The sequence below is a fragment of the Hyperolius riggenbachi genome, chromosome 9 (genome assembly GCF_040937935.1).
Source record: "Hyperolius riggenbachi isolate aHypRig1 chromosome 9, aHypRig1.pri, whole genome shotgun sequence".
In the NCBI taxonomy this organism is placed as follows: domain Eukaryota; kingdom Metazoa; phylum Chordata; class Amphibia; order Anura; family Hyperoliidae; genus Hyperolius; species Hyperolius riggenbachi.
This window is the reverse complement of record NC_090654.1, coordinates 224,450,733-224,475,691: the sequence shown is the minus strand read 5'-3', so window position 1 is coordinate 224,475,691 and position 24,959 is coordinate 224,450,733. Positions and strand designations below refer to the sequence as shown.

At 43.5% G+C, this 24,959-nt stretch overlaps 2 protein-coding genes across 2 annotated transcripts in view; both read left to right on the top strand.

The window, feature by feature from the left end:
* LOC137532976 (spectrin beta chain, erythrocytic-like) overlaps positions 1-24,959 on the top strand; it is a 564,120-nt gene that overhangs the window by 182,975 nt on the left and 356,186 nt on the right. The gene's annotated exons all lie outside the window — the stretch shown is intronic.
* The window catches only part of LOC137533599 (hepatic sodium/bile acid cotransporter-like), a 54,700-nt gene that overhangs the window by 5,131 nt on the left and 24,610 nt on the right, over positions 1-24,959 (top strand). The window contains exon 2 of the mRNA XM_068254949.1: positions 3,389-3,651. Within this exon, the coding sequence (XP_068111050.1) occupies positions 3,389-3,651 (263 nt within the window). The remainder of the gene's footprint in view (positions 1-3,388; positions 3,652-24,959) is intronic.

The window sequence follows — 24,959 nt, the reverse complement described above, 5'->3', positions numbered from 1 at the left end:
GTTGTGTGCGTGGTGTCGCTGCCGGTTGTGTCAGCTTTGTGCCCACTGGCTCCTTGTAACTGGCTGAGGACTCGGACCTCGTGCGTGATGTGCTGGTGCTGCTTAACCCACTGCTGGACGCTTGAGAGGTCATCCAAGTAATTATCTGGTCCTGTTCTTTTGGATTTGTGAGGGTTGTTGTCCTGGACAACATGGGCGGTATTGAGTGGGTTTTCTTGGGTGCTCCCCTGTGGCCTGTACGTGAACCGTCAGGGGAAACACCTCTTCCCTTGCCCCTCCCTCTTTCACCGGATTTCTTCCTCATTTCACTTATCCTTACAGTACACGCTGACTGGCAGCAGTACAGTGGCAGTACAGAAATGCTATACAGTACCACTATTCCCAGCAGCGACACAGAGCACAATGCTATACAGTGACGGGTGAGCGGTGTACCACTATTCCCAGCAGCGACACAGAGCACAATGCTATACAGTGACGGGTGAGCGGTGTACCACTATTCCCAGCAGTGACACAGAGCACAATGCTATACAGTGACGGGTGAGCGGTGTACCACTATTCCCAGCAGCGACACAGAGCACAATGCTATACAGTGGCGAACGAGCGGTGTACCACTATTCCCAGCAGACACAGAACAGTACACAGAATGCTATATAGTGTGGCTGAACGAGCGGTGTACCACTATTCCCAGCAGACACAGAACAGTACACAGAATGCTATATAGTGTGGCTGAACAAGCGGTGTACTACTGTTCCCAGCAGACACAGAACAGTACACAGAATGCTATATAGTGTGGCTGAACGAGCGGTGTACCACTGTTCCCAGCAGACACAGAACAGTACACAGAATGCTATATAGTGTGGCTGAACGAGCGGTGTACCACTATTCCCAGCAGACACAGAACAGTACACAGAATGCTATATAGTGTGGCTGAACGAGCGGTGTACTACTGTTCCCAGCAGACACAGAACAGTACACAGAATGCTATATAGTGTGGCTGAACGAGCGGTGTACCACTGTTCCCAGCAGACACAGAACAGTACACAGAATGCTATATAGTGTGGCTGAACGAGCGGTGTACCACTGTTCCCAGCAGACACAGAACAGTACACAGAATGCTATATAGTGTGGCTGAACGAGCGGTGTACTACTGTTCCCAGCAGACACAGAACAGTACACAGAATGCTTTATAGTGTGGCTGAACGAGCGGTGTACTACTGTTCCCAGCAGACACAGAACAGTACACAGAATGCTATATAGTGTGGCTGAACGAGCGGTGTACTACTGTTCCCAGCAGACACAGAACAGTACACAGAATGCTATATAGTGTGGCTGAACGAGCGGTGTACCACTGTTCCCAGCAGACACAGAACAGTACACAGAATGCTATATAGTGTGGCTGAACGAGCGGTGTACCACTATTCCCAGCAGACACAGAACAGTACACAGAATGCTATATAGTGTGGCTGAACGAGCGGTGTACTACTGTTCCCAGCAGACACAGAACAGTACACAGAATGCTATATAGTGTGGCTGAACGAGCGGTGTACCACTATTCCCAGCAGACACAGAACAGTACACAGAATGCTATATAGTGTGGCTGAACGAGCGGTGTACTACTGTTCCCAGCAGACACAGAACAGTACACAGAATGCTATATAGTGTGGCTGAACGAGCGGTGTACCACTGTTCCCAGCAGACACAGAACAGTACACAGAATGCTATATAGTGTGGCTGAACGAGCGGTGTACCACTATTCCCAGCAGACACAGAACAGTACACAGAATGCTATATAGTGTGGCTGAACGAGCGGTGTACTACTGTTCCCAGCAGACACAGAACAGTACACAGAATGCTATATAGTGTGGCTGAACGAGCGGTGTACTACTGTTCCCAGCAGACACAGAACAGTACACAGAATGCTTTATAGTGTGGCTGAACGAGCGGTGTACTACTGTTCCCAGCAGACACAGAACAGTACACAGAATGCTATATAGTGTGGCTGAACGAGCGGTGTACCACTGTTCCCAGCAGACACAGAACAGTACACAGAATGCTATATAGTGTGGCTGAACGAGCGGTGTACTACTGTTCCCAGCAGTGACACACAATGACTGGGGGGGACCCTGGCTAGCGTGGCTGGAGCGCGAACTACCCTGCCTGCCTACCCAAAGCTAAACCCACAGACAAATGGCGGAGATATGACGTGGTTCGGGTATTTATTTACCCGAACCACGTGACAGTTCGGCCAATCAGAGCGCGTTCGGGTCCGAACCACGTGACCCGTTCGGCCAATCACAGCGCTAGCCGAACGTTCGGGGAACGTTCGGCCATGCGCTCTTAGTTCGGCCATATGGCCGAACGGTTTGGCCGAGCACCACCAGGTGTTCGGCCGAACTCGAACATCACCCGAACAGGGTGATGTTCTGCAGAACCCGAACAGTGGCGAACACTGTTCGCCCAACACTAACCTAACGCCGCTGGGCGGGAGGTACCCTCAGATTTATATGTACCAGCAACTGACTGTCTTTTATCCCTTTCTGCACCTGTTATTACTAATGAAATTGCATGTGTCAGTGATAATTGTGATAGAAACGCTGTACATTCTTTGGCCATTACATGCTCTATGGCCAGCCGCATGAACTCAGAGCTGACAGCAGGGATCCCCTCTGACAATTCTGACTTTCAGGCGGGTGACACACATGCTAAAAATGACATATCATGTTATGCAAATGCTTTTGATAGTGTTGTGCATGTTTGTGACAGTACGCTGGGTGACGCCTTCAGTGTCACCGGTAGTCCGGACTCAGGACTATCTGGAGGAGTCTTGACTTCCCCTGATATCTCTGACCCCCAGACCAATGTCAATATTGACGTGATTTTGATTTACCCAAAAGGTGATGTTTATTGTGGTGTACCTGTGCAGACAGACACACACAGTACTGTTGGTAACCTGAGCTCAGAGCCTGCAGGCATTCCTGTCAGCTCTGACCCCAGAGAGTTTGATTTTCAGCAGCTGACCTCAGATCACACTAGGCAGCTGGCTGAGACTTGTAGTCCCACATCCGTGAGGATACTACAGAGCGACTCCAACCTGCGTGCGCTTAGTGGCCAGACCGCTAAGCCGCCAGCAGTGGAAGCTCCACTACAGGTGTACAGGGAGAATGGTAACTACTCCAGTGAACCCATTCCCCATGTAACTGACACCCCAGGTGAAAGCACGGTCCATGTGGATCTGTTAGAAGCCCAGTCAGATAGAACGCAGTTAGTTCTGGGAGAGCACAGCCAATTAGAACAGGAAGACACAGGTTCCCTGCCAGGCTTGATAGCTCCCACACGAGAATTGGCGGATGATGTGAAAGTCACCCCCCACCTCTCGTACTCCCCAAAGGCCTCGCTGAAGCGCACTGCGCCCCCACAGCGAAATCTTCACAGCAACCCTGGGCAGGATACAACAGCTCACAGAAGGGACCCGGGGACTCACAAGCCCTTATGGCAGATCCCCTACCGCGCCTCTCCGGAGGTGCAAGCAAAAGTGAAGATGAAGTATGAGGAGATGTTACAGATGGCTGTCCTCCGCAAATCCTCTATCTCACCGACCACCAGGTTCTGTGAGGCCTATAGGATGCCGGACGACATCCCAGTAACTGTTGCGTATCCCGTGACTCCCCTCGGTGATCTGTTGGATTGGCTGGCATCCGCCAACTACCTAACAATCATTGATTGGAGCAACGGATACTGGCAGATTCAGAGCAAGCACGGTTGTACAGTCACGTACCCGGATGACATCCCTGTGTTCCCCCCGACTTGGGAGCAACACTGCGATCACTCGTCCCTGGTACTAGGACAGCTGTCAGCTGACAATCTGACCGTTGAACCAGACGCAGATCAGATTGTGATGACAGAGGTACAGGCCTCTCTGGGAACAGCGGGATACTACAGGACGTTTGCTAAGCCCTGTAGCCTCCTGATTAACCCACTGACCAATGCATTGGGTAAAAGGCAACCCCCCAAGGTCAGGCGCAACCCAGCCTTTCCGGATGTGGCGTACCAGACCCAGCAGACGGTGGATTGCTTTACTCAGAGTCTTGTTAACTCCTCCCCAGCTAATCTCTTAAAAGGGGGAGGTGTGACGAATCAACGTTTCTTCGTCCTAAATAGGTAGTTAGAGCCTTATGAAATATCCCCTGTTGCCACTATTAACAAAATGACAACAGATAGGGAAAGGCTTGGTTTATAAAAAGACCAGGGAAGCCAAGGGTTAACAGTTCCTCTCCCTGGTCAAATGTAGCAAACCCTGGCTCTTTGGTAGCTTCTAATTACATAGCTTCCCTCCAAGGGTGGAATTTGTCACCTAGCCTTGCTGGGGGTTATACAGCCCATAAATCACAGATAAGGCTGACATATATCGTAAACCCCAAGTTTCTGACAGAATGGTGTCTCTAACATTCTCACCTCCACACAAAACTAGCAAATGCCCAGATCTTATCAGTTTCTCTCTGGAAGCAGCTGACCTGCTGTGACCTCAGGAATCCCAATATTCATATGTTCTCCATATTTCCTTCATAATTCCTGGCGTAGCAGATCTCCCTGCCCATGAAATCTGCACAGGTTATGGGATTCCACAGGGCGCTGGTTCTGACAGGTTTACGGACCAATCGGACTGCCAGATCTAGCGTAAGATTGTTTTAAAATAACCCTCTAATACCCCAGGGGTCTGACCCCCCAAGTTTGGTATCAACGTTCTTGATAAATTCTGACAAACCTAAAAATGTTATTAGATTTAACATAACTTGTACGGTTTGCAGGTTTCCACACTTATCATGATTCAGGTAAATTCTTGCTTCTATGAGAGGGGCAGAGACCTACTGCTGCAAAGAGGTGTGTGATCCATGCCCCCTAACCCCTCCTTGCTGGAGTGGGGGCTATAACCACAGAGAGCCCAGAAAGCTCTGCGTCCTTTACCTTCAATCTGATGCCGAGTAACATCCTGGCAGCCCGCAGGGACACGGGCCAACCTCCATCTTGGAAATTCTAACAAAGGCCTGTTGGCCGCATGGCAACCGCCATTTTGGGACTTTCGCCAAAGACTTGCGATTGCCGCATGGACTACCAATAACGGTATTTGAACTGTATATAATCAGACATTCTGTTCATTCTGTTTCTCTTCCTCTCTTCTCTCTGTCCAATCAATCTATTCTAAAATAAGCTGTGTGTATGTAGTTTAGAAATAAACTAACGATTTTATCGTTCAGTCTTGTGCCTGTTCTGGTCATCTGATTGCTGCTATAACGAATCTGCCCTCTGAAGAGTCAGTCATACTACCGCATTGTTTTATGATTTGCTTATGATTGTTGATTTGCTAGCTAGGTTGTAAATAACCGTTTCTTCCTTCTAGGATTAGCTAGTACCAGATTTCCTGTGCGAAATCGATAACTTTCGTTTCTCGATTGTAAATACAATTCGAGATTGCATCATATAGGGACCCAGTAACCTTTCTTTAACGTCACATTGCTCACAGTCTTTAAGCCGTCGGAAGTGACTATTCCCCGAACGGTGACTTGAGCGTGTTGAACGCGATTGGGCTGGCTACCGTATTATGATAGCGTTGGAGACTGTCGGCTCCATACAACCCGACAGTGGTGGCAGTGTATTTACCCGATTTCCAGCGCGAAATCGATATTTTTAGTTTACAGATTGTATATACAATCAAAATTGTACATGTATGGGCACCTCTAACCAATCTTAACCGTTTACTACGCACACAGTGAATTTGCCTCCAGCAGTCTCTAGTGCATGAGACCTGCATGGCAACAGTGGCCTAGTAATACGGGATTGGTGGATGTTTGTCCCATTACATATTGTCGGCAGCTGCGCGACCAATCTTTGTCAGTCTGTTCACCGTACTTCCTGCGTATGCTAACGGGAGCAGATTAGACGGGATTGGCACGCTCTGTCGCCCTTTTCTTCTTACCTCTGACGATCCAGCAACCGGTCTCGTTGTCCGTCTGCGCCCGTACTTCCTGCGTACGCTAACGGGAGCAGATCTCGACGGGATCGCGGGGCTGGATTGTCACACACACTATGCGCGTTTTTAATCCGTTAACGCAGGCAATCAGTCCCAGAATGCAACAGAGGAACAATGTAGAAAGTTGAAAACTAAAAAAAAAAATTAAGGCTGCTTGCACACCAAGACGTTACAGGCGCACGTTAGTGCGCCTGTAACGCTCCCCCAACGCACAGCAATGTAACACAAGTGGGCTGTTCACACAGCCCACGTTGCGTTACATGTAACGCTGCACGTTCTGTGCAAAGTGCAGCATGCTACGGCGTTGGAGCGGCTATAGCCGCGTTAGACTGTTTGCACATGCGCAGTGGGGGGCGGAGGAGGTGGGGAGAGCCAGCTACAGTAGCCGCGCACATGGCTACTTAATATTCACTGCACTGGCGGGCGCTGATTGGCCGGCGGGACCACGTGATGCGGAGTGTCTCGCTCCGCATCACGTGGTCCCGCTGGCCAATCAGCGCCACTCTGGGAGACATTATAGGACTCGAGCCGCCTAACGCGGCTCACTCTACCGTCGGCTCTTGCAGCACCATACGTTGTGTTAGGTGCACGTTATGCGACCTTAACGTGCCACCTAATGCAACGTCTTGGTGTGCAAGAAGCCTAAAAATTACCTGCGTTTTTCTATGTGCTGTAACGCATTGAAAACGGATTAAAAATGCACACTCACTGCGGTGCAACGCATATTAAAACGCATACAACAAAACGTATGCTTTGAGCGTTCTCCAACGCAAGCTCTGATGTGAAAGAGCCCTAAGGCCTCTTTCACAGTGCGACGTTAAAGTCGCACGTTAGAAAATGTTTTAACGTGGACTAATGCACAGCAATACTAAGTCTGTGCAATATTCACAGTGCACACGTTGCGTTTGTGTGTAACGTGTAGCATTATTAGAAAGTGCTGCATGCTGTGCGTTACACATGTTATTAACTGTGTTGGACTGTTTACACATGCTCAGTAATGACCTGGAAGCATACTTTTCATTGCCTGTATGCGACGATAACAGGGCATAGAGTTTCGTTGTGACATTTTCGGGACGTTGCGTTGTTAGTTTGCGTTGCGACTTTAACGTTGCATCAAACTGCAACGTCCCACTGTGAAAGTAGCCTAAAATATCATTTTCTGTGAAAAAATTGGTACTTATCCGTTAGCCGGGCGCATCCGGCAGGTGGCGCTAATTACTATTCCCCCTCCATGCCGACATGGATAGTAGGGAAAGATGTAACACTGGTGGAGTTTTGTTGCCACCTAGAGGATGCGCCCGGCTAACGGATAAGTACCAAAAAATTCTAAAGTTCAGCAAACACCATTTAAAAAGCTGTAATTGGATGTAAAGGGAAAAATAGCGCCAGGTACTTACAGGTGATTAAAAAAAGGTTAATCAAGGAAGGAACAATGTGCTCTTTTCATTATGAATTTCATTTTTTATGGAATTTACATTTAAAATACATTTTTACCGACATGTTGCCACACTTTAATCACATTTTTACCGCACTTTTTCTGCAAATGGTAATTTTAGGTGGAAAAGATTGTGAATGTGGATATGGTCATACTTCAGTCGGTAATTTTCTGACACTTCATTACCACATGCGGTAACTCATTGTGAATGGAGGCTAATGGATGGTCAGTGTGTAATTTGATTGGTCCATTTTCAAGCTGCACAAGTTTGCTTGCAAAGTTTGCATAATCCTGCATCAACTCAGAATTATTTGCATTGCTTCGACCATTCTGAGTGGATACACAACAAAAAGTGTGGCTAAAACACAGAACACTGCCTGCCCAAGTATACAACAATGACATGCTAATCATTTCAAGCTATTATAAATGTATGCAAATATAGGCAGCTTGGATATAGACCAATCAAATGAAGCAGCTGCTACATTTAGGCCTCTTTTCCACAAACTGTTGATAGGCAGTGAAATGCCTCTCAAACTCTCACAACTGCTCATTGCTGCCTAGTAACTGCTTGTTGCTGCCTGGTAACTGCTCACTGCTGCTTGCCGAACACACAGCTCAACAGTTCATGGAAAAGAGGCCTTAATTTATTTCCAAGTGCATAAAATTAACATAATATTTGAATCAGCTCTGACTGATCTCATTGACCATCCCTATCTGAGTAGCACCGCTGGCCTGCAGACAAGAGAGGTTAGTTTGCATGAGGTAGAATGTTCCAGCAATAATTTTCCATGAAAAAATACAGCCTTCCAGGGCTGGTTGTGAGCGATTGCACTCAGTTTGCCGATTGGCAAAGCGATACAGCAGTGTCACCCTATGTGCGTTCTCACTGCAGAGTTTTGATTTTGAGAAAATCAAAAATGTGCTGCCTACCATTTATAGAGCGATTTTTCTTAAATGTGCAAAAACGCACAATCCTTTAAAATCGATCTGTAAATTGCTTTGCAAAATCGCAATTGCTAAGCACTTAGCGACTGTTTTGTAGTGTGAATTAGGCCTTACAGTGATTACTTGTTTATCAAGCAAACCTACCTCAACACTGCAATTCTGAAATGCAGATGCACAATAGCAAATGAACATAGCGGGCTTTATTCACAAAGCATGTTCTCACCTTAACATTTCTAAACAAGCAAATGAAGGAATAAAAACAGGATGAAAAATGCCTTAGGCCACATACACACATCAGACCATAGTCTTTTGAAAATAAAAGATCACAGACCAATTTTACCCCCTTCCATGTAGTATGAGAGCCATACCTACACAGTCTATTCTATGGAGCTGAACTCCCCATCAGAAAAAAATCTTTGCAAGATGCTGCACAGAAAGATGCTGTACAGACACAAAAGATCAGTATCTGCAAAAGATCTGTTCCTGCCAAACATCCGTTTCTGCCAAAGATCCGTTCCTGCAAATTGCATTCATAGTCTATGAGATCTGCAGATCATCATACACACCTTGTTTAAGTGACATTCATCTGCAGATCAGACCATTATCTGCAGATCTGAAAATCCATCCTGGTGGATCTGATCTGCAGATAAATGTCTGTTAAACAAGGGGTGTATGATGATATGCAGATATCATAGACTATAGGCCTCGATTCATAAAAGTGCTGTCGGTAAGGTAAAGTCGAGCGGGGAAACACCGCTGTCGGTATTTCCGCCTTCAGGGTGGTAATTCATAAAAATGTTGCTAGTTGTGACAGGCGTGCGGAGATATTCCGCTGTAGGCAGGCGTAAGGCTGTCGGGAGACTTGCGGAAACAGGAGAAGCAGGCGGAGTCCCTCCGTGCGGTTTTCTCTCTGCACGCTTCTCGCCACATCAGAGGTAGCGGTAATACCCGTCCGCATACCGCTACCTCTAATCTTTATGAATTGACTACTTGTTACTTTTGCTATGATAATCACCGTGCAAGGCGGTGATTTATCACTCTGCTCGCGAATGTCGGCTTTTCATGCGGAAAAAGCCTTTATGAATACAGATTTTGCTGTGTGGTCGGTAAAGTGAGCAGTTTTCAGCATTTCCGAATGCGGGAATGCTTTATGAATCGAGGCCTATGAATGCATTTTGCAGGAAAAGATCTTTTGCAGATACTGATCTTTTGTGTCTGTACAGCATCTGTGTGTGCAGCATCTTGCAAAGATTTTTTTCTGATGGGGAGTTCAGCTCAATAGACTAGACTGTGTAGAGTATGGCTCTCATACTACATGAAGGGTGGTAAGATTGGTCTGTGATCTTCCATTTTCCAAAGACTATAGTCTGATGTGTGTATGAGCCTTAACTGATATTAATTTAATCAGAATCAAGTGTTTCTTTTTGTTTTTGTTTTTTGTGGTTGTTTTGCTTGGAAATTCCTGTGACGTTATTTTATAGATTGAGAATTTTTTTTTTTGTGTGTAATTTATTTGGTTTTGAATGAAATTGTGATTCAAATATGTTTTGCACCGTTTTTTCCTCAAACCTGTCAAATTCCCACCACAATTCCTCTTCTGTGGCCCTATATGCACACTTGTGAGGTTACCCACAACTTTTCATGGTGATTACATCTTGCTGTTTGTGAAATTACCTCTGTAAGGCCTCTTTTCCACGAACTGTTTACAGGCAGTGAAATGCCTCTCAAACTCTCACAACTGCTTGCTGCTGTCTGGTAACTGCTTGCTGCTGTCTGGTAACTGCTTGCTGCTGCCTGGCAACTGCTTGCTAAACACACAGCTCAACAGTTCGTGGAAAAGAGGCCTAAGGCTTCCTGTGTGCTCAGCAAGAAGTTACCAGGCAGCAGTGAGCAGTTACCAGGCAGAAGTAAGCAGTTGAGAGAGTTTGAGAGGCATTTTACTGCCTATCAACAGAACTGTTTACAGGCAGTGAAATGCCTCTCAAACTCTCACAACTGCTCACTGCTGCCTGGCAACTGCTTGCTGAGCACACAGCTCAACAGTTCGTGGAAAAGAGGCCTTATAAAAACATCCTGCTAGAGCCTCTTAACGGCTCCAGGATGTTTTTATAAGGCCTCTTTTCCACAAACTGTTGAGCTGTGTGCTCAGCAAGCAGTTGCCAGGCAGCAGCGAGCAATTGTGAGAGTTTGAGAGGCATTTCACTGCCTGTAAACAGTTTGTGGAAAAGAGGCCTTAAAGAGACTCCGTAACAAAAATTGCATCCTGTTTTTTATCATCCTACAAGTTCCAAAAGCTATTCTAATGTGTTCTGGCTTACTGCAGCACTTTGTACTATCACAGTCTCTGTAATAAATCAATGTATCTTTCCCTTGTCAGACTTGTCAGCCTGTGTCTGGAAGGCTGCCAAGTTCTTCAGTGTTGTGGTTCTGCTATGCACTCCCCCCTCAGGGGGAAAGAAACACACAAATGATCTCTTGAGATTCAAAAGGAAGGCTGTATACAGCCTGCTTGTGTATGGATGTATTTTCTATGTGTGGACATACTGTACATCAACCTACTTCCTGTTTTGGTGGCCATTTTGTTTGTTTATAAACAAACTTTTTAAAACTGTTTTTAACCACTTTTAATGCGGCGAGGAGCGGCGAAATTGTGACAGAGGGGAATAGGAGATGTCCCCTAACGCACTGGTATGTTTACTTTTGTGCGATTTTAACAATACAGATTCTCTTTAAGGTGCGTACACACATGCGACTATAGTCGTTTGTAACGATCGTTCCCCGATCTTTACCAACGACGATCGTTACAAAAAACGAACCACCGACTATTAAGGCAAACGACGAACGAGCCAAATCGCTACAAAAGAAAGTTCTGTCTCGGCGGATTTTAACCAACGACTATCGTTTGCAAAAGTAGTACATCGTTGGAAACGGTCGTTCGTACTAGGCTTGACATGCGCATTTCACTATTTCTCTGTGAAACTTCTCATTTTTATGCGCAGGCGCAATAGTTGCTTTACGTGATGTAACGTTCGTTCTAACGATCAGATCGTTACACACCTTTTAAAACTATCTTTACATAGGTCGTTCTTTCATCAATTCAAAGTTTGTTCGTCATTCTCAACGAACGATCGTTGTCGCATGTGTGTACGTAGCATTAGTCAAGCAGTGCTGCTGCCACTGTGCACGTGAGATTAATGGGAAAAAAACACCATAGGAAAAAATACACCTTTATTTCCAAATTATTTTTTGTCACCGTACTTTGTACTAGGGACATAATTAAAATCTTGTGATAACCAGGACAAATGGGCAGATAAAATGTGTGGGTTTTATGTACAGTAGCAGTGTTTGTATTAAAACTATAGGGGGTGAAATTGGAGAAAGTGTATTTTTTAATTTTTTCCTATTTTATTCCCTTTAAAATGCATTGAAAATAAAGTAATTACTGCAAAAAAAATATCACCCCCAAAAGCCTTATTGGTGGTGAAAAGAACAAGATATAGACCATTTCATTGTGATTAGTAGTGATTTAAGCTATTGGCAAATGAAAGGGATGAGCAATGCAAGGTTGAAAATCGCTCTTGTCCATAAGGGTAAAAACCGCTTTGGGGTGAAGTGGTTAACAATATATGCATTACGATAGAGGCCACTGCAAGAGAGGGACATCATTTCCAACGCTGGGACAATTTGGGCTGGTGCACACCAGAGCGGTTCTGGAGCGTTTTTTAAAACGCTTGCAGGGGGAAAACCGCTTCACTCATGGAAGTGTAAGACTCCGCGGTGCACACCATAGCAAGAACATAGCGCTAGAATCGCTCTGAAATCTGCTTCAAAAACGTCTAGCGTCTTGAAGATCTGAGGGCTGGTGCACACCAGAGCGGTTCTGAAGCATTTTTTAAAATGCTTCAGTGTTCTCCCCAGAATTTTTTTCCAGCTGGGTTGCAAAAAAAAGTAGCCGGGTGGGGCAGTATGAGAGAATGCAGGGCCAGTGCCTTTCTGCACAATTCTGCTTACAGTATAGGAAGAGGTGAGCCGATGACAGCCGGGTGCTCACCAAAACTAGCCGGGTGGAGCACCCGGCTAAAATAGCCTGGGGAGAACACTGTGCTTGCAGAGGGAGAACCGCTTGGCTAATGAAAGTGAATGGGGATGGTGCACACCAAAGCAGTTCGTTTTTTCCACAAACGCAAACTCAGGGGCTGCTGCATTTTTTTTTTTAGATTTCTGAGGTGTTTCTGGCTCAATGTTAAAGTATAGGAAAGTGGAAAACTGCTCTGAAAAACGCTAGATCAGAGCGGTTTTTCCAGGCATTTTGTTACAGAAGCTGTTCAGTAACAGCTTTACTGTAACAATATTTGTAATCTGATACACAAAAACACTCCAAAAAAACACTAGGCATGTGTAGAAAACATGCCTAGAATCGCTCTGAAATCTGTTTCAAAAACCTCTAGCGTTTCGCAGATCTGCTAGAGCAGGGGTAGGGAACCTTGGCTCTCCAGCTGTTAAGGAACTACCAGTCCCACAATACATTGCAGGAGTCTGACAGCCACAGTCATGATAAAGGCAATTGCATGCTGGGATTTGTAGTTTTATCACAGCTGGAGAGCCAAGGTTCCCTGCCCCTGTGCTAGAGGTTTTTGGTGTGCACTGGGCCTTTCATGTTGAGCATGGTATGTTTTTGTTTTTTAGGCCCCTTTTCCATGGTCAGTTGATAGGTAGTGAAAGGCCTCTCAAACTCTCACAAGTACTTGCTGCTGCCAGGTAACTGCTTGCTGAGTACACAGTTCAACTGCCCGTGGAAATGAGCTCTAAAATTAAACCTCTTTTCCATGAGCAGCTGAAGGTGGTGAATTAACTGCCTGTCAGCTGCTCCCGTTCTGATTGGCCGGTGGGGATGGTCACCGATTTGCAAAGTCTTCCGAGTTTTTATGCAAATGTATGCAGTTTGAAAAATGGACCCAGGTTTAAATTGATTGGTCCATTTTCAAAGTGCATACATTTGCATAATTTCAGAAGAATTTGCATCTCTGTGATCATCCCTACCGACTGGGTGCTTGCTAGTAGGGATGGTCAATGAGATGCAAATAATTTCGAGTTGATGCAGAATTATGCACATTTTGTATACAATTGTATGCATCTTGAAAATGGACCAATCAAATTTTACCTCAGCAGGATTTGATTAGTTCATGGTCAAACTGCATAAATTTGCATAAGGCCTGGAACCCACTAGCAGCGCATTTCAGAGCATTTGTGATTTGAAAAGCTCTTGCTAATGTAATACTATGGGGTGGATTCATAAAGCATTACCGCATTCGTTAATGCAGAAAACAGCTGACTTTGCCGGGCACTTAGGAAGATGTCAATTCATAAACCCTGTTACCACATGAAAAGCTGAAATTACCGAGCAGTGAGGTAAATTCATAAACCAGACAACGAGCGGTAAAGCCACGAAGCAATACCGTCTGCTTTGAAGTGGCAAAAGAATGCGGAGAGAGTAGACTGTGGGAGCATGACTCAAGACTGGTGCACACCAGAGTGGTTCTGGAGCATTTTTTAAATCGCTTGCAGGGGGAAAACCGCTTGGCTAATGAAAGTGAATGGGATGGTGCACACCAGAGCGGTTTGTTTTTTCCACAAACGCAAACACGGAGGTTGCAGAGGTTGGGGCCCTGGGGCAATTGCCCCCATTTGCCTCTATGGCAGCGCCATCCGTAGCTGTCAGGCTTGTTTGTCACCCCCACCGCCTATGCCACTGTATCTGCCCAGGCTGCATTAAAGGGCTTTTTATAGGTAAGCTGTGCCTCGCTATCTTCTTTGCTTCCACTTGATGGTACATTCACATTGGCAGGTTACCAGGGCCGGCACTTTCATAGAGGCAAAGGGGGAAATTGCCCCAGGGCCAAGAGCTTCAAGGGGACACTAAAAGTGTCTACTCCCCACCCCTTCTCTGGGTATGAGGCTAATTTGCACTACCTCTGCCAGGGTTAATACGCAGCCAATGTCCAAAGCATGTGTGGTGCTGCCGCGTGTGTCCTGCCTGGATTAGGTATGCACACTCTACATTTGTGGGGGAAAGGAGGATGGAAATAATGGGGATCCCAACAATGCTTTTGAGGGGACATAAGATGGGCACCTGATGATATTGTGAGATGGGTGCAGCCTGGCAGCCAGCTGGGGACAGACTTGAAGGGGGTGGAGCGGTCAGTAGGGCCCCCAATTTACTTTTCCCCCGGGATCCCATAGTAGCTAGAACCGGCCCTGTGCATTACAAGTGTGGTGCACATTTCAAAATGCAATGGTTCCATCTGCACACTGTGCGGTACTGCATCATGTGTGTGTTTGTCTCATTGATCCATGCTTTCTATGTACTGTATGCTTCACTGTATGCAATGTCCACATTGTGATCCAACCTTATGGAGGAAAAAAAATTATACACTTTTTTTGCTGTGGATAGCGAAAGAGAAAAATGTGTCATGGCTAAAAGTCTACATTGTTTCCCCCTAAAAGTCCCTGATGAAGACTGCACCCTGACCTACGCAACGTGTAGGTGGGCAAGATCACATCCTGTGACCAACTAGCTTGTTTCTGCTCTGAGCTTTTCGCTCATTGCCGCTAATCACGGGTTTTATAATTGCCGCAGATGGCCGCGCCCTTTTTTTCCAGAGCACCTCTGGTGTCCATTTTACTGTTTTTTTGTTTGTTTTTTTTGACCAGAGGCACCCTCAGTATTAATTAGCTAGAGGTGCCTTCAAGTACTAGGTAGCTAGACTTCAAAATTCATTTGAATGCTTGATGTATTACTGCTTCTACATCTATGTGCACAACGCTTGAAATCATCTATTGTCACTTAACCATAGATTTTCCAACTCTTGAATGTGTTCACTTTGATTGAAAACTGGCTGAAGTGTATGCAGCTTCATCATCCATTACAGCTATCGTCATTGGATGGGACTGGAAAGAATTATCTGCTACAGCACTCCTATTGAAATTCTGCATGTCAAGGGCGAGAGCAGCTTCATCTGAAATGACTAAAACAGACACACACACTGGTCAAAGGGCTTCATCAAAAGAAACGTTATCATAGCAAACACAGATCTATGTTCCTCCTATACAAATCTTATTTTAAGTACATCCCTTGATCCTGCCCATCTAGCACAGTGCATACTTCTATCAGGTCTAATCTGTATTGAAATGCACTCCAAAAACAATAAAATGACAAATCACTAGCATGAGATAACAATACAAGAAACATACTCGAAATATTTCTCCGCCACTTCACTGCCAAAGTTGACAGCTCTGCAACGTGAGAGTCTTTTATGTGATTATATGGAAAAATAAAGAATGCAATCTTTGCTATCCATCAGTTGCTTTTTTCCCTCTCAGCTATATTAGTCTGGCTTCAGCCGTGTCTAACTGTGCCAATATCTGCACACTCTCTCTCCCGATAGGTGAATCATGCTTAGATTACATCTGCGAATATTGACTTCACAAAGCAGCCTTCTAAGAGATCTGCCAATACGTACTGTCTGAAACGTTAGCCAAGACCTCACAAAAGGATCAGTGACAGAGGTTATCAAATACCATTCTAAGCGGGCTTCGGGTGTGCCAATTTTAGGGTTTGCCTCCAAAAGAGTTGATTGGGGTCCCACACTTACTGGTTAGAAAAAAATCGTTTATTTTCCACAAAATCTATACAGAGAAAAACCACAGAAGCCTGTGGCTGTATCTGAAACTAACTGCATGATTTCTGAAGGGGATGGAGGAAGCCAGGATGAGAAATGGCTGTGGGAATATTTGGTTTTTATCTGTTCTGTGGAGAATAAACAAACTTTTAACCAGTAAATGTGGGACCAGAGTAACTTAACTACGCCCAGACTGGACTGTAGTAATGGATTTTAAAGGAACTGTAACCAAGGATTGAACGTCACAATGAGTAGCTGTAGCTGATGCCCCCTTTCCCATGAGAAATCTTGACTTTTTCCTTAATAAAGCTGCTCTTGACAGGACTAAAGATTATGCCACGTGTGATAAATTTAGGTAATCGGACACAATTTTGAATCGCTATGTCCCAGCAGAAAGTCATTTTTGTGTTTTTGTAGCATTTCTGCAATTTTTCAACCAAAGTTTAAGATAATAAAACATGATACAAAATTGCAGTAAGGGTATAAAAAGACATACAGTTAGGCCTAGTGCACACCAGAGTGTTTCAGCTGCGGTTTGCGATCCGCTTGCGGGTGCGGATCCGCTTGGGTAATGTATTTCAATGGGCTGGTGCACACCAGAGCGGGAGGCATTTTGCAGAAACGCATACTCCCGGGCTGCTGCAGATTTTGGATTGCGGATGCGTTTCTGCCTCAATGTTAAGTATAGGAAAAACGCAAACCGCTCTGAAAAACTGCACTTCAGAGCGGTTTGCCAGGCGGTTTTTGTTCAGTAACAGCTTTACTGTAACAATACATGAAATCTACTACACCAAAACCGCTACACAAAACCGCAAAATGCTAGCGGAAACGCTACAGAAAAAGCGTTTCAAAATCTGCTAGCATTTTGCGGATCTGCTAGCGGTTTTTGGTGTGCACCAGGCCTCAGAAAATAACAGTTAGAGATAACACAGGTATAAAGAATACAGTGTAGAAAGACAGTAATAGACCCAGACATTTCAGTATGACTATTTAGTACTATACTGAAGAATGGCTATGTACACATAAGACCCTAAGACTAAGGTAAGTAAATGAAACATCAGGTTTAATGCACTAAACTTTGAAATTAGGTGAGGCGCTCAACAACACAAATAACATGTCACTACACACAATACAATGGCAATACACAGCGTAAATAAAATTGTATATCAGAACAATATCAATTATTTCAAGGATATATGTACATAGCATTAAACAGGAAACAGTCCACCTGTGGAGAAAGACAGATAAAATTGCGTTGCATTAAACTTTCAAAGTCCACCTAGACTTGGGGGGAAGGAGATTTATCCTTAATAATCATATATTCCTTATATTTTGTCCACAACAGGATCCAGAACCACCATAGGTCCACAATTATTCTACTTGAAGCTTGATCCCACTTTTAGCTCCACCTAATCTGATAGCCAGATAAAATACGCTCACCAGCAGATGTGGCTGACTATATCACAAATCAGCAGGCAAAGCATATATGTATTGTAATCCCTCGTAGCAGACCGCCTTCTCCCTGAATGATGCTCAGAAAAACAGGGACAACATAGCGTAATCCAGCTTTAGCAACACACCATAACACCATAAGTGCTCCCTGCGTGACTTCAAACAGTGTGACACCATGGTGATATATGGATACGAATGCACGCTCACCAACTGAACTGGCTGATCCTGTGATGACCAGCTACAGCGCTTTCCTGTGGACCTATGGTGGTTCTGGATCCTGTTGTGGACAAAATATAAGGAATATATGATTATTCAGGATAACTCTCCTCACCCCCCCCCCCCCCCCCCCCCCCCAAGTCTAGGTGGACTTTGAAAGTTTAATGCAACGCAATTTTATCTGTCTTTCTCCACAGGTGGACTGTTTCCTGTTTAATGCTATGTACATATATCCTTGAAATAATTGATATTGTTCTGATATACAATTTTATTTACGCTGTGTATTGCCATTGTATTGTGTGTAGTGACATGTGGTTTGTGTTGTTGAGCGCCTCGCCTAATTTCAAAGAATTTTGTTAGGGTGTAGACACCCCCTTCAGTGCGGCGATCCAACACATCCTACAAGTTGTGAGGAACCTCATTCAAGTAGATTCAATTGTAACCGTTGGTGAAGCTGTGTTAGGAATGGATTAGTCACCAGCTAGAGGAGCGCACAGACCACTTATCCTCATTTAGTGCACTAAGCGCCAGTAAGACCAAGGGGACCAAACTTTGAGAAAGTAGTCCTCCCTTTTTGTTTAAAGAGTCATTTTTTTTTTTCAAGAAGATATACAGTAGTTCTTGAAGTCTGTTTTTGCGATGTTGAGGGAGGAAGACTCATTAAGGCCTTGTTCACATTTTTTTTTTTAAAGCGTTTTCTGACGATTTTCTGTGCCTTCGCTAGTTTTTGTGGGCATTTTTTGTAAGCGCTTTTGCAGAGTGCTTTCGTCTTTTGATCCTGAAAAAATAAATAAATTTAAACTCACACGCAATCGTTTGCCAAAGCGATTTTGTGAGCATTTTGCGTTTTTCCTATACCTTCCACTGAGGCAAATCGCCTCAAATGGCCCAAGCACCACTTTTCAAAGTGGATCGCAAACGACCCGCTCTGATATGAACTCTCTCATAGACAATCACTGCACAAGCGCTTTCAGGGCGATTTTTGAAAATCGCCCGCACTTAAAATTTTACAAAACCGCCTATAATGTGAACAAGGCCTTAGCGATTTGTATAGCGATTTCCCCAGCGCTTTAATGAATAAATACATTGTATTTATTAGTTTCCGGGGGGCAAAGTAATCACTTCCTGACTGACGTCAGGAAGTGATTTAAGAAAAGGCTCTGCTAAAGCGCTTACAAAAGCACTTAAAACACAGTGATTAGCAAAAAAATAAAATGTGCTGAGTGCGGGACGGGTGATAGCACAACGCAATGTGAACAAGGTCTTATCTAATTTTTATGGATTTGCAAATAGATTTTTTTTTCTTTATTCAGTGATTTAAAATGGTTTTCAGTTGTAAAACAAGCAAAAATGTATGTCAGCCGCTTTTAAGCAACTACTAACAGCCATCAGGATAAGGGAGTGAACTTTTGACAGTTCTCTGCTGCACATGTGCCCATTGACAAACTTCTCCTCCACAATCCTGGCTTTGAGTAGGCTTCATCTTTTCACAGCCTCTGATCCAGTCCTGTCTCCCTCTCTCTGCGGGGCTAGTTAATATTTGCCAAGACTTCACACCCTCAACCGTTTGCTAACGCCGACACTAATCACGTTACGGGGAGCAGGTCAGCAGTGAAGGAAGAAAAATTCGTGTGAACAAGTCCCTAGGATGGCCCTGATGCCTCACACCTGCATGGCCTATTCAGCTGCACTGTTTACACATTGTCAGCCACAATTAATTCTTTACAACAACGCTCTAGTGATTGCCCTCCCATTGCACAGGGACCCCATTCTGAGCTCTTGTGTATGTTAAATTGAGCATAGGACTCTGTGATTAAATTTTGTAACTCCAGTCCCCTCCCTCTCCAGATTTTTTTCTCCCCTGTTAATAAGGATTCTGGGGATTGTGAAATGCTGGCACTGGCGTAAAAAGTTAATTACAGACAATCAAAACTGGGAGAAGTAGAATTTATATGGTAAATATTCACCAGAGCACAAGGAGAGGTCTGCCCAGTTATGCATACTACGGATGCCCTGGGGCAAGCAAAGAAAGCCACTGCTAGCAGAGCAGAGCTGTCACAATGTATGAGCCCAGATGACTGAGGCTGTAAATAGTTTTTTACCAAAATGAAAGGACACATGAACTCTCCTCGGCAGTGTCAGGGATATATTCAGGACAAGATGACTGTTAAAAGTGGAGCTTGGGGGGCAATTAACAGTTTATAAACTTAATGTACACAGATATTCAAAAGAACAAAAAAAAAGTGAGTGTATGAAGGACAGAAAAATGTGTGAAGGTAAACGCATAAGACCCAGATATAACATAAATATATTCAAATTGACAATTTAATTTCTAAGCTAATATGGAAATTAGAGTTCAAAATGTTCAGTCCAAATGCCAAACAGTAATAGTCTACAAATCCTAAGCAAACATACGGCCTGTCCTGTGATTGTTCAACTCTGTGCTCTCAACCTGGCTTCTACATCTGGAGAACAATAGTCATCCAAAACCTATGGGTGACTACTGAGAGCTTTCACTTTTATGCTGGGCATACACTTATCCAATTATGCGCCGGATCGAGCCGCTGGCTCGATGCCAGCGCATCCCCGCTCGTGCGCGTGGATCGATTCCCGCTCATCCCCGCCGGCAGTCCTTATCAGCTGCTCGATTCCCCGCTATTGTCCGCCGGCGGGGATCGAGCGGGGAATCTATCCGGCAGGTCATCGGACCTGCCGGATATTATCAATCGAGCCATCAGCGGCTCGATTGTTAAGGACTAGAAACTCTGTGTATGCCCAGCATTAGATGCAGGTTACATGTGCTTTAAAAACTATGCTAATCGGAAATATTGAAGTAACACTGAAATGAAAAAAAAAGTATGATATAAAAACTACACTCTGTATTTAAAACTACAAAACCAAGCAAAGCTAATGAACGGTTCATGATGAACCCATCAACTTTCCTGCAGTAAAACCTTATCTGAAGCTCTGTCTCAATGTATAAGTGCTTCTGAAAATAGGACCGTCTCCGACTCAAGTTGGGTCGAACAGTGCAGAGAAGCTTTCAAGAAAACGTTATTATGAACGTATTCAATAAAAACAACAGCCTGCATTGACCATCATTTGGTCTATGCAGGCTGCTGTTTTTATTGGAATCGTCCATCATAAAGTTTCTACTTGGATTCACTGAACAAAGTGCGGACCTTTTTCTCTTGGAATTGTTCTGTTGAGTCACTGTCTGTGGTCAGGCACTGTCCGGATCCTGAGAGCCTCTGTCATGTTGGGAGCCATGTAATTAAACAGGAAAGAAGGTTCCCAAAGTTGGGGGTGATCTTGTGATACAGCAGGACTCCAGTGGATCTAAATATTATACTGAAGCGGAAAAAGCGTGAAAAAGGACAGCGCTGGGTGTGGGTGTAGGTGACCTGTAGCCAAAAGGAATGAAAAATGCTGCATCAGAAAACTACTAATTGGGCACTACAACCTGTACCGAGCCAATTCTAGTAAGCAAACTAACCATGAGTCTCCAAGGACATGCTTGGCTATAGAAAGACGTACTGGCACGCAAATGATATGGAAAGACAGATTGGCACTCAAAAAAATGGCTGCACAATCCCAAAAATAGGCAAAAAAAATTCCAACATATCAGCTGACCATAGTGGCCAACAGCTCAGGCTAGTTAGATGGTTTGGTCTATTGTGTTACCAATTGTAACTTTCCTAGCGACTCTTTTGGCTACTGTTATTATTATTATTATTATTATTATTATAGTATTTATATAGCGCCGACATATTACGCAGCGCTGTACAGTGTATATATATCTTGTCACTAACTGTCCCTCAAAGGAGCTCACAATCTAATCCCTACCATTGCCATATGTCTATATTACGTAGTGTAAGTACTGTAGTCTAGGGCCAATTTTAGGGGGAGCCAATTAACTTATCCGTATGCTTTTGGAATGTGGGAGGAAACCGGAGTACCCGGAGGAAACCCACGCAGACACGGAGAGAACATACAAACTCTTTGCAGATAGTGCCCTGGCTGGGATTTGAACCAGGGACCCAGCGCTGCAAGGCTGTAGTAATTGTTCTGTTGTGTATAGTGCTGTGATTGTTGCTTTTCCTTTTTTAAGTGGTTTGGTTAAAAAAAAACTAAATAAACGTCGTGTGTGTGTACAGTATATATTGCCTTCTGAATCACACAACTAGAATGAGGTGCTGCAGGCCAGTCCAATGCTAAGGGAAAATTAAAATAAACAAAGTCAAGCAAAATAAGAATGGATCTAGAAAAACATGAATCAATTTATGAAACCATCATATGCAACAAATGCAAAGTGTAGTTCAAAAGCACGCAAAAACGTCTAGATAATAAACACACACATTTTGCAACAAGATGCATTTGTTTTTATCCTTTGATGAAATATTTGATCACATTATGGTTAAAATAAAATAATTAATGTTCTGTTGATACAATTTTTATAATCTTCAAATCAGACAGCAAAAATAAATATAATGAAATAGTGCACTGAATAAATGAATGCTTCATTCTTTCAGAACAGTGTATATTTTATCTTCCTTTTAATTATACTTTAATTGCAAAACCATAGTATCTAGAGTGCTAATAATTTGTGCCTTTAGGCTTGTGACCTAATGGGAAATCTTGGCCTCCCAGCAATCCCTCTGCCACGCAGGTGCATAGCCACAAAGCAGTTCAAAGGCAGCATAATGTTATTTGCTAAACACGCCATCCTTAAGATTATCCCAGCTGTATTTTCAACATGTGGCAGAACACACAGGCTGAGAAATGGAAGCCTGACACCAGCGGCTTAATGGCACTGTGACCTTGAATGAAGCACCTTGTTTCACTTGGGGCCACAGGCATGTTTCATCTCACCTTGTGTTAATAATCAGCCTAAGTAAAATATATTGTGGAGATCCACCTGTTGGGGTAGAAAAAAATGAGTAGACTACAGAAACACACTGGTAGGTTTGGTAATTTTTTTTTTTTTTTTATAACTTTTTATATTCTGAATACAACAAACCCCACTTAAACTCAAGTACTCCTTAAAATACTTTTTCATAAAGTGTAGAATAAAAAAAACCTTGTGTTTTCTGCAGTAAAAAAGGGGAAGAAAGCTGGACCAGCAGTGTGTTTTTGTGTTTTTTTTCAATGAAGATGAACTACAAACATTTTTAACTTTTTTTTTTTTTTTCCCCTTTATAGAGTGATGCGAATTTATGAACAAAACATAACTACATAGTATTTGTATTATATTAACAACTTTTTAGAAGTCCCCAATTTAGACACAAAGGCCCATATTCAATACTCTTTTTCACCTGAGTTTTCTCCTAGGTGATATTTTCACAACTTGTCATAAAATCCCTTTTAAGCCACCAACAAGTAAGAAAATACTCAAAATAATTTTGATAGTACATTTTCATCAACTACTGGGTACGCTTTCAATTGTAAAATGCTGAAAAGCTGGTTTAAAGAGAAGATGAAAATTATCTCCTAAGAGATAACTCAGGTGAAACCGTTAAGGCTGCTTACACACAGGGACGTTACAGGCGCACGTTAGTGCAGCCTGTAACGCTTCCCCAACGCACAGCAATGTAACACAAGTGGGCTGTTCACACATGTAACGCTGCACGTTCTCCCGAAAGTGCAGTATGCTACGGCGTTAGAGCGGCTTAAGCCGCGTTAGACTGTTTGCACATGCGCAGTCGTGTTGGGGAGGAGCGGAGAGAGGCCAGGCACATGGCTAATTAATATTCACTGCACGTTGTGCCGGCGGGACCACGTGATGCCGCATGCGTCCAAGAGTACGCATCACGGACGCCAGAGTGAGCTGCACAACACGGCTCACTCTGACGTCCACACCAGAGAGCACCAGGCGTTGCGTTAGAAGCACGTTATGCGACCTTAACGTAGCACCTAACGCAACGTCTTTGTGTGCAAGTAGCCTAATTGCATATGGGCTAAAGACCCCTATGCACTTCACTTTTTCTCCTGAGTTTTCTCCTAGGTGATATTTACACAACTTGTCATCAAATGCCTTTTAAGCCACCAGCAAACAAGAACATACTCAAAATAGTTTTGATAGTATTTTTTCACTAACTTTTAGGTTCTTTTCAATTGTAAGTCATTTTAAAGAGAGTGTAAAAGTTATCTCCTAGGAGATTACTCAGGAGAAAAAGTAATTGCATACGGGCCAAAACGTTTGTGTAAATTCAATTCAGCGTTCGTGTAATTTTAATAATGCATAAACAAGATTGCAAAAAAAGAAAAAGAAACCTGCTGTAGTACTTATAAATTAAATGCTTTCTGCACCAATTCATAGATCTTTGTATACTACTTGGTGATGGCAATAGGGCATGGGAGATAGTGATAGCTCTAACAACTGAAGCTATGCCTCTATAAAGAAGAGTAGATTAAATGAATCTTCTTTTTAACAATGTTTATGAATAATCACTTTAAAAAAATCATATTCTTTTTAATGCACATTAATCTGTTTTTTTTATCTGGAATGTAAAAAAAAACCATACAATATTTTTTTCAATATAAAATGAGCAAATAGTGAATATTATCTAAAGTTACTACCTCGCTTAAACTGCTACTTTCTTACTCCAGAAATATCAATAAAACTGAATAAAACCACCTTCTTGAGGTGCATTTAATTATCTTGGAAATATAAAAAAAATCTACAGCAAATGTTTGCTTATGCAATTGTTAAGTTATGTATACACTACAAAAGGCATATTTCTGTATGATTAATATTTCCCTTACTGAAACTCCGTAGGGACATTTGTTAAAAAGAACTGTAGTGAAAAGTAACATTATGAATACCTTTTTTTTTTTTTATTTTATTTTTTTTTTTTTTATATACAATATTCACTTTTTAAAATTATTAAGGCAATGTTCACCCATTGTACAGTGTTTCCTCATCCTGAGTTACATTCTGAAATTTATCACCGGTGACATCTTTAGTCCTGTCAGGTGCAGCTCTGTGGAATGTTTGTTTCTGAGAATTCAAAAGCCAGTTAAAATAATGCCCGGTGTCCCAGAATGCTCTAGGAGCAGAATTCTGCATACCTAAACAGACTAGGCTAAGCATCAATGTAGGGAGGGGTTACATACAAATCAACAGAAATGTATAGATCTAGGAAGTGTTTTTGGTGCTGAAACCAGAAAATTACAATAAAAGTAGGTGTCCTGAATAATTTACAGC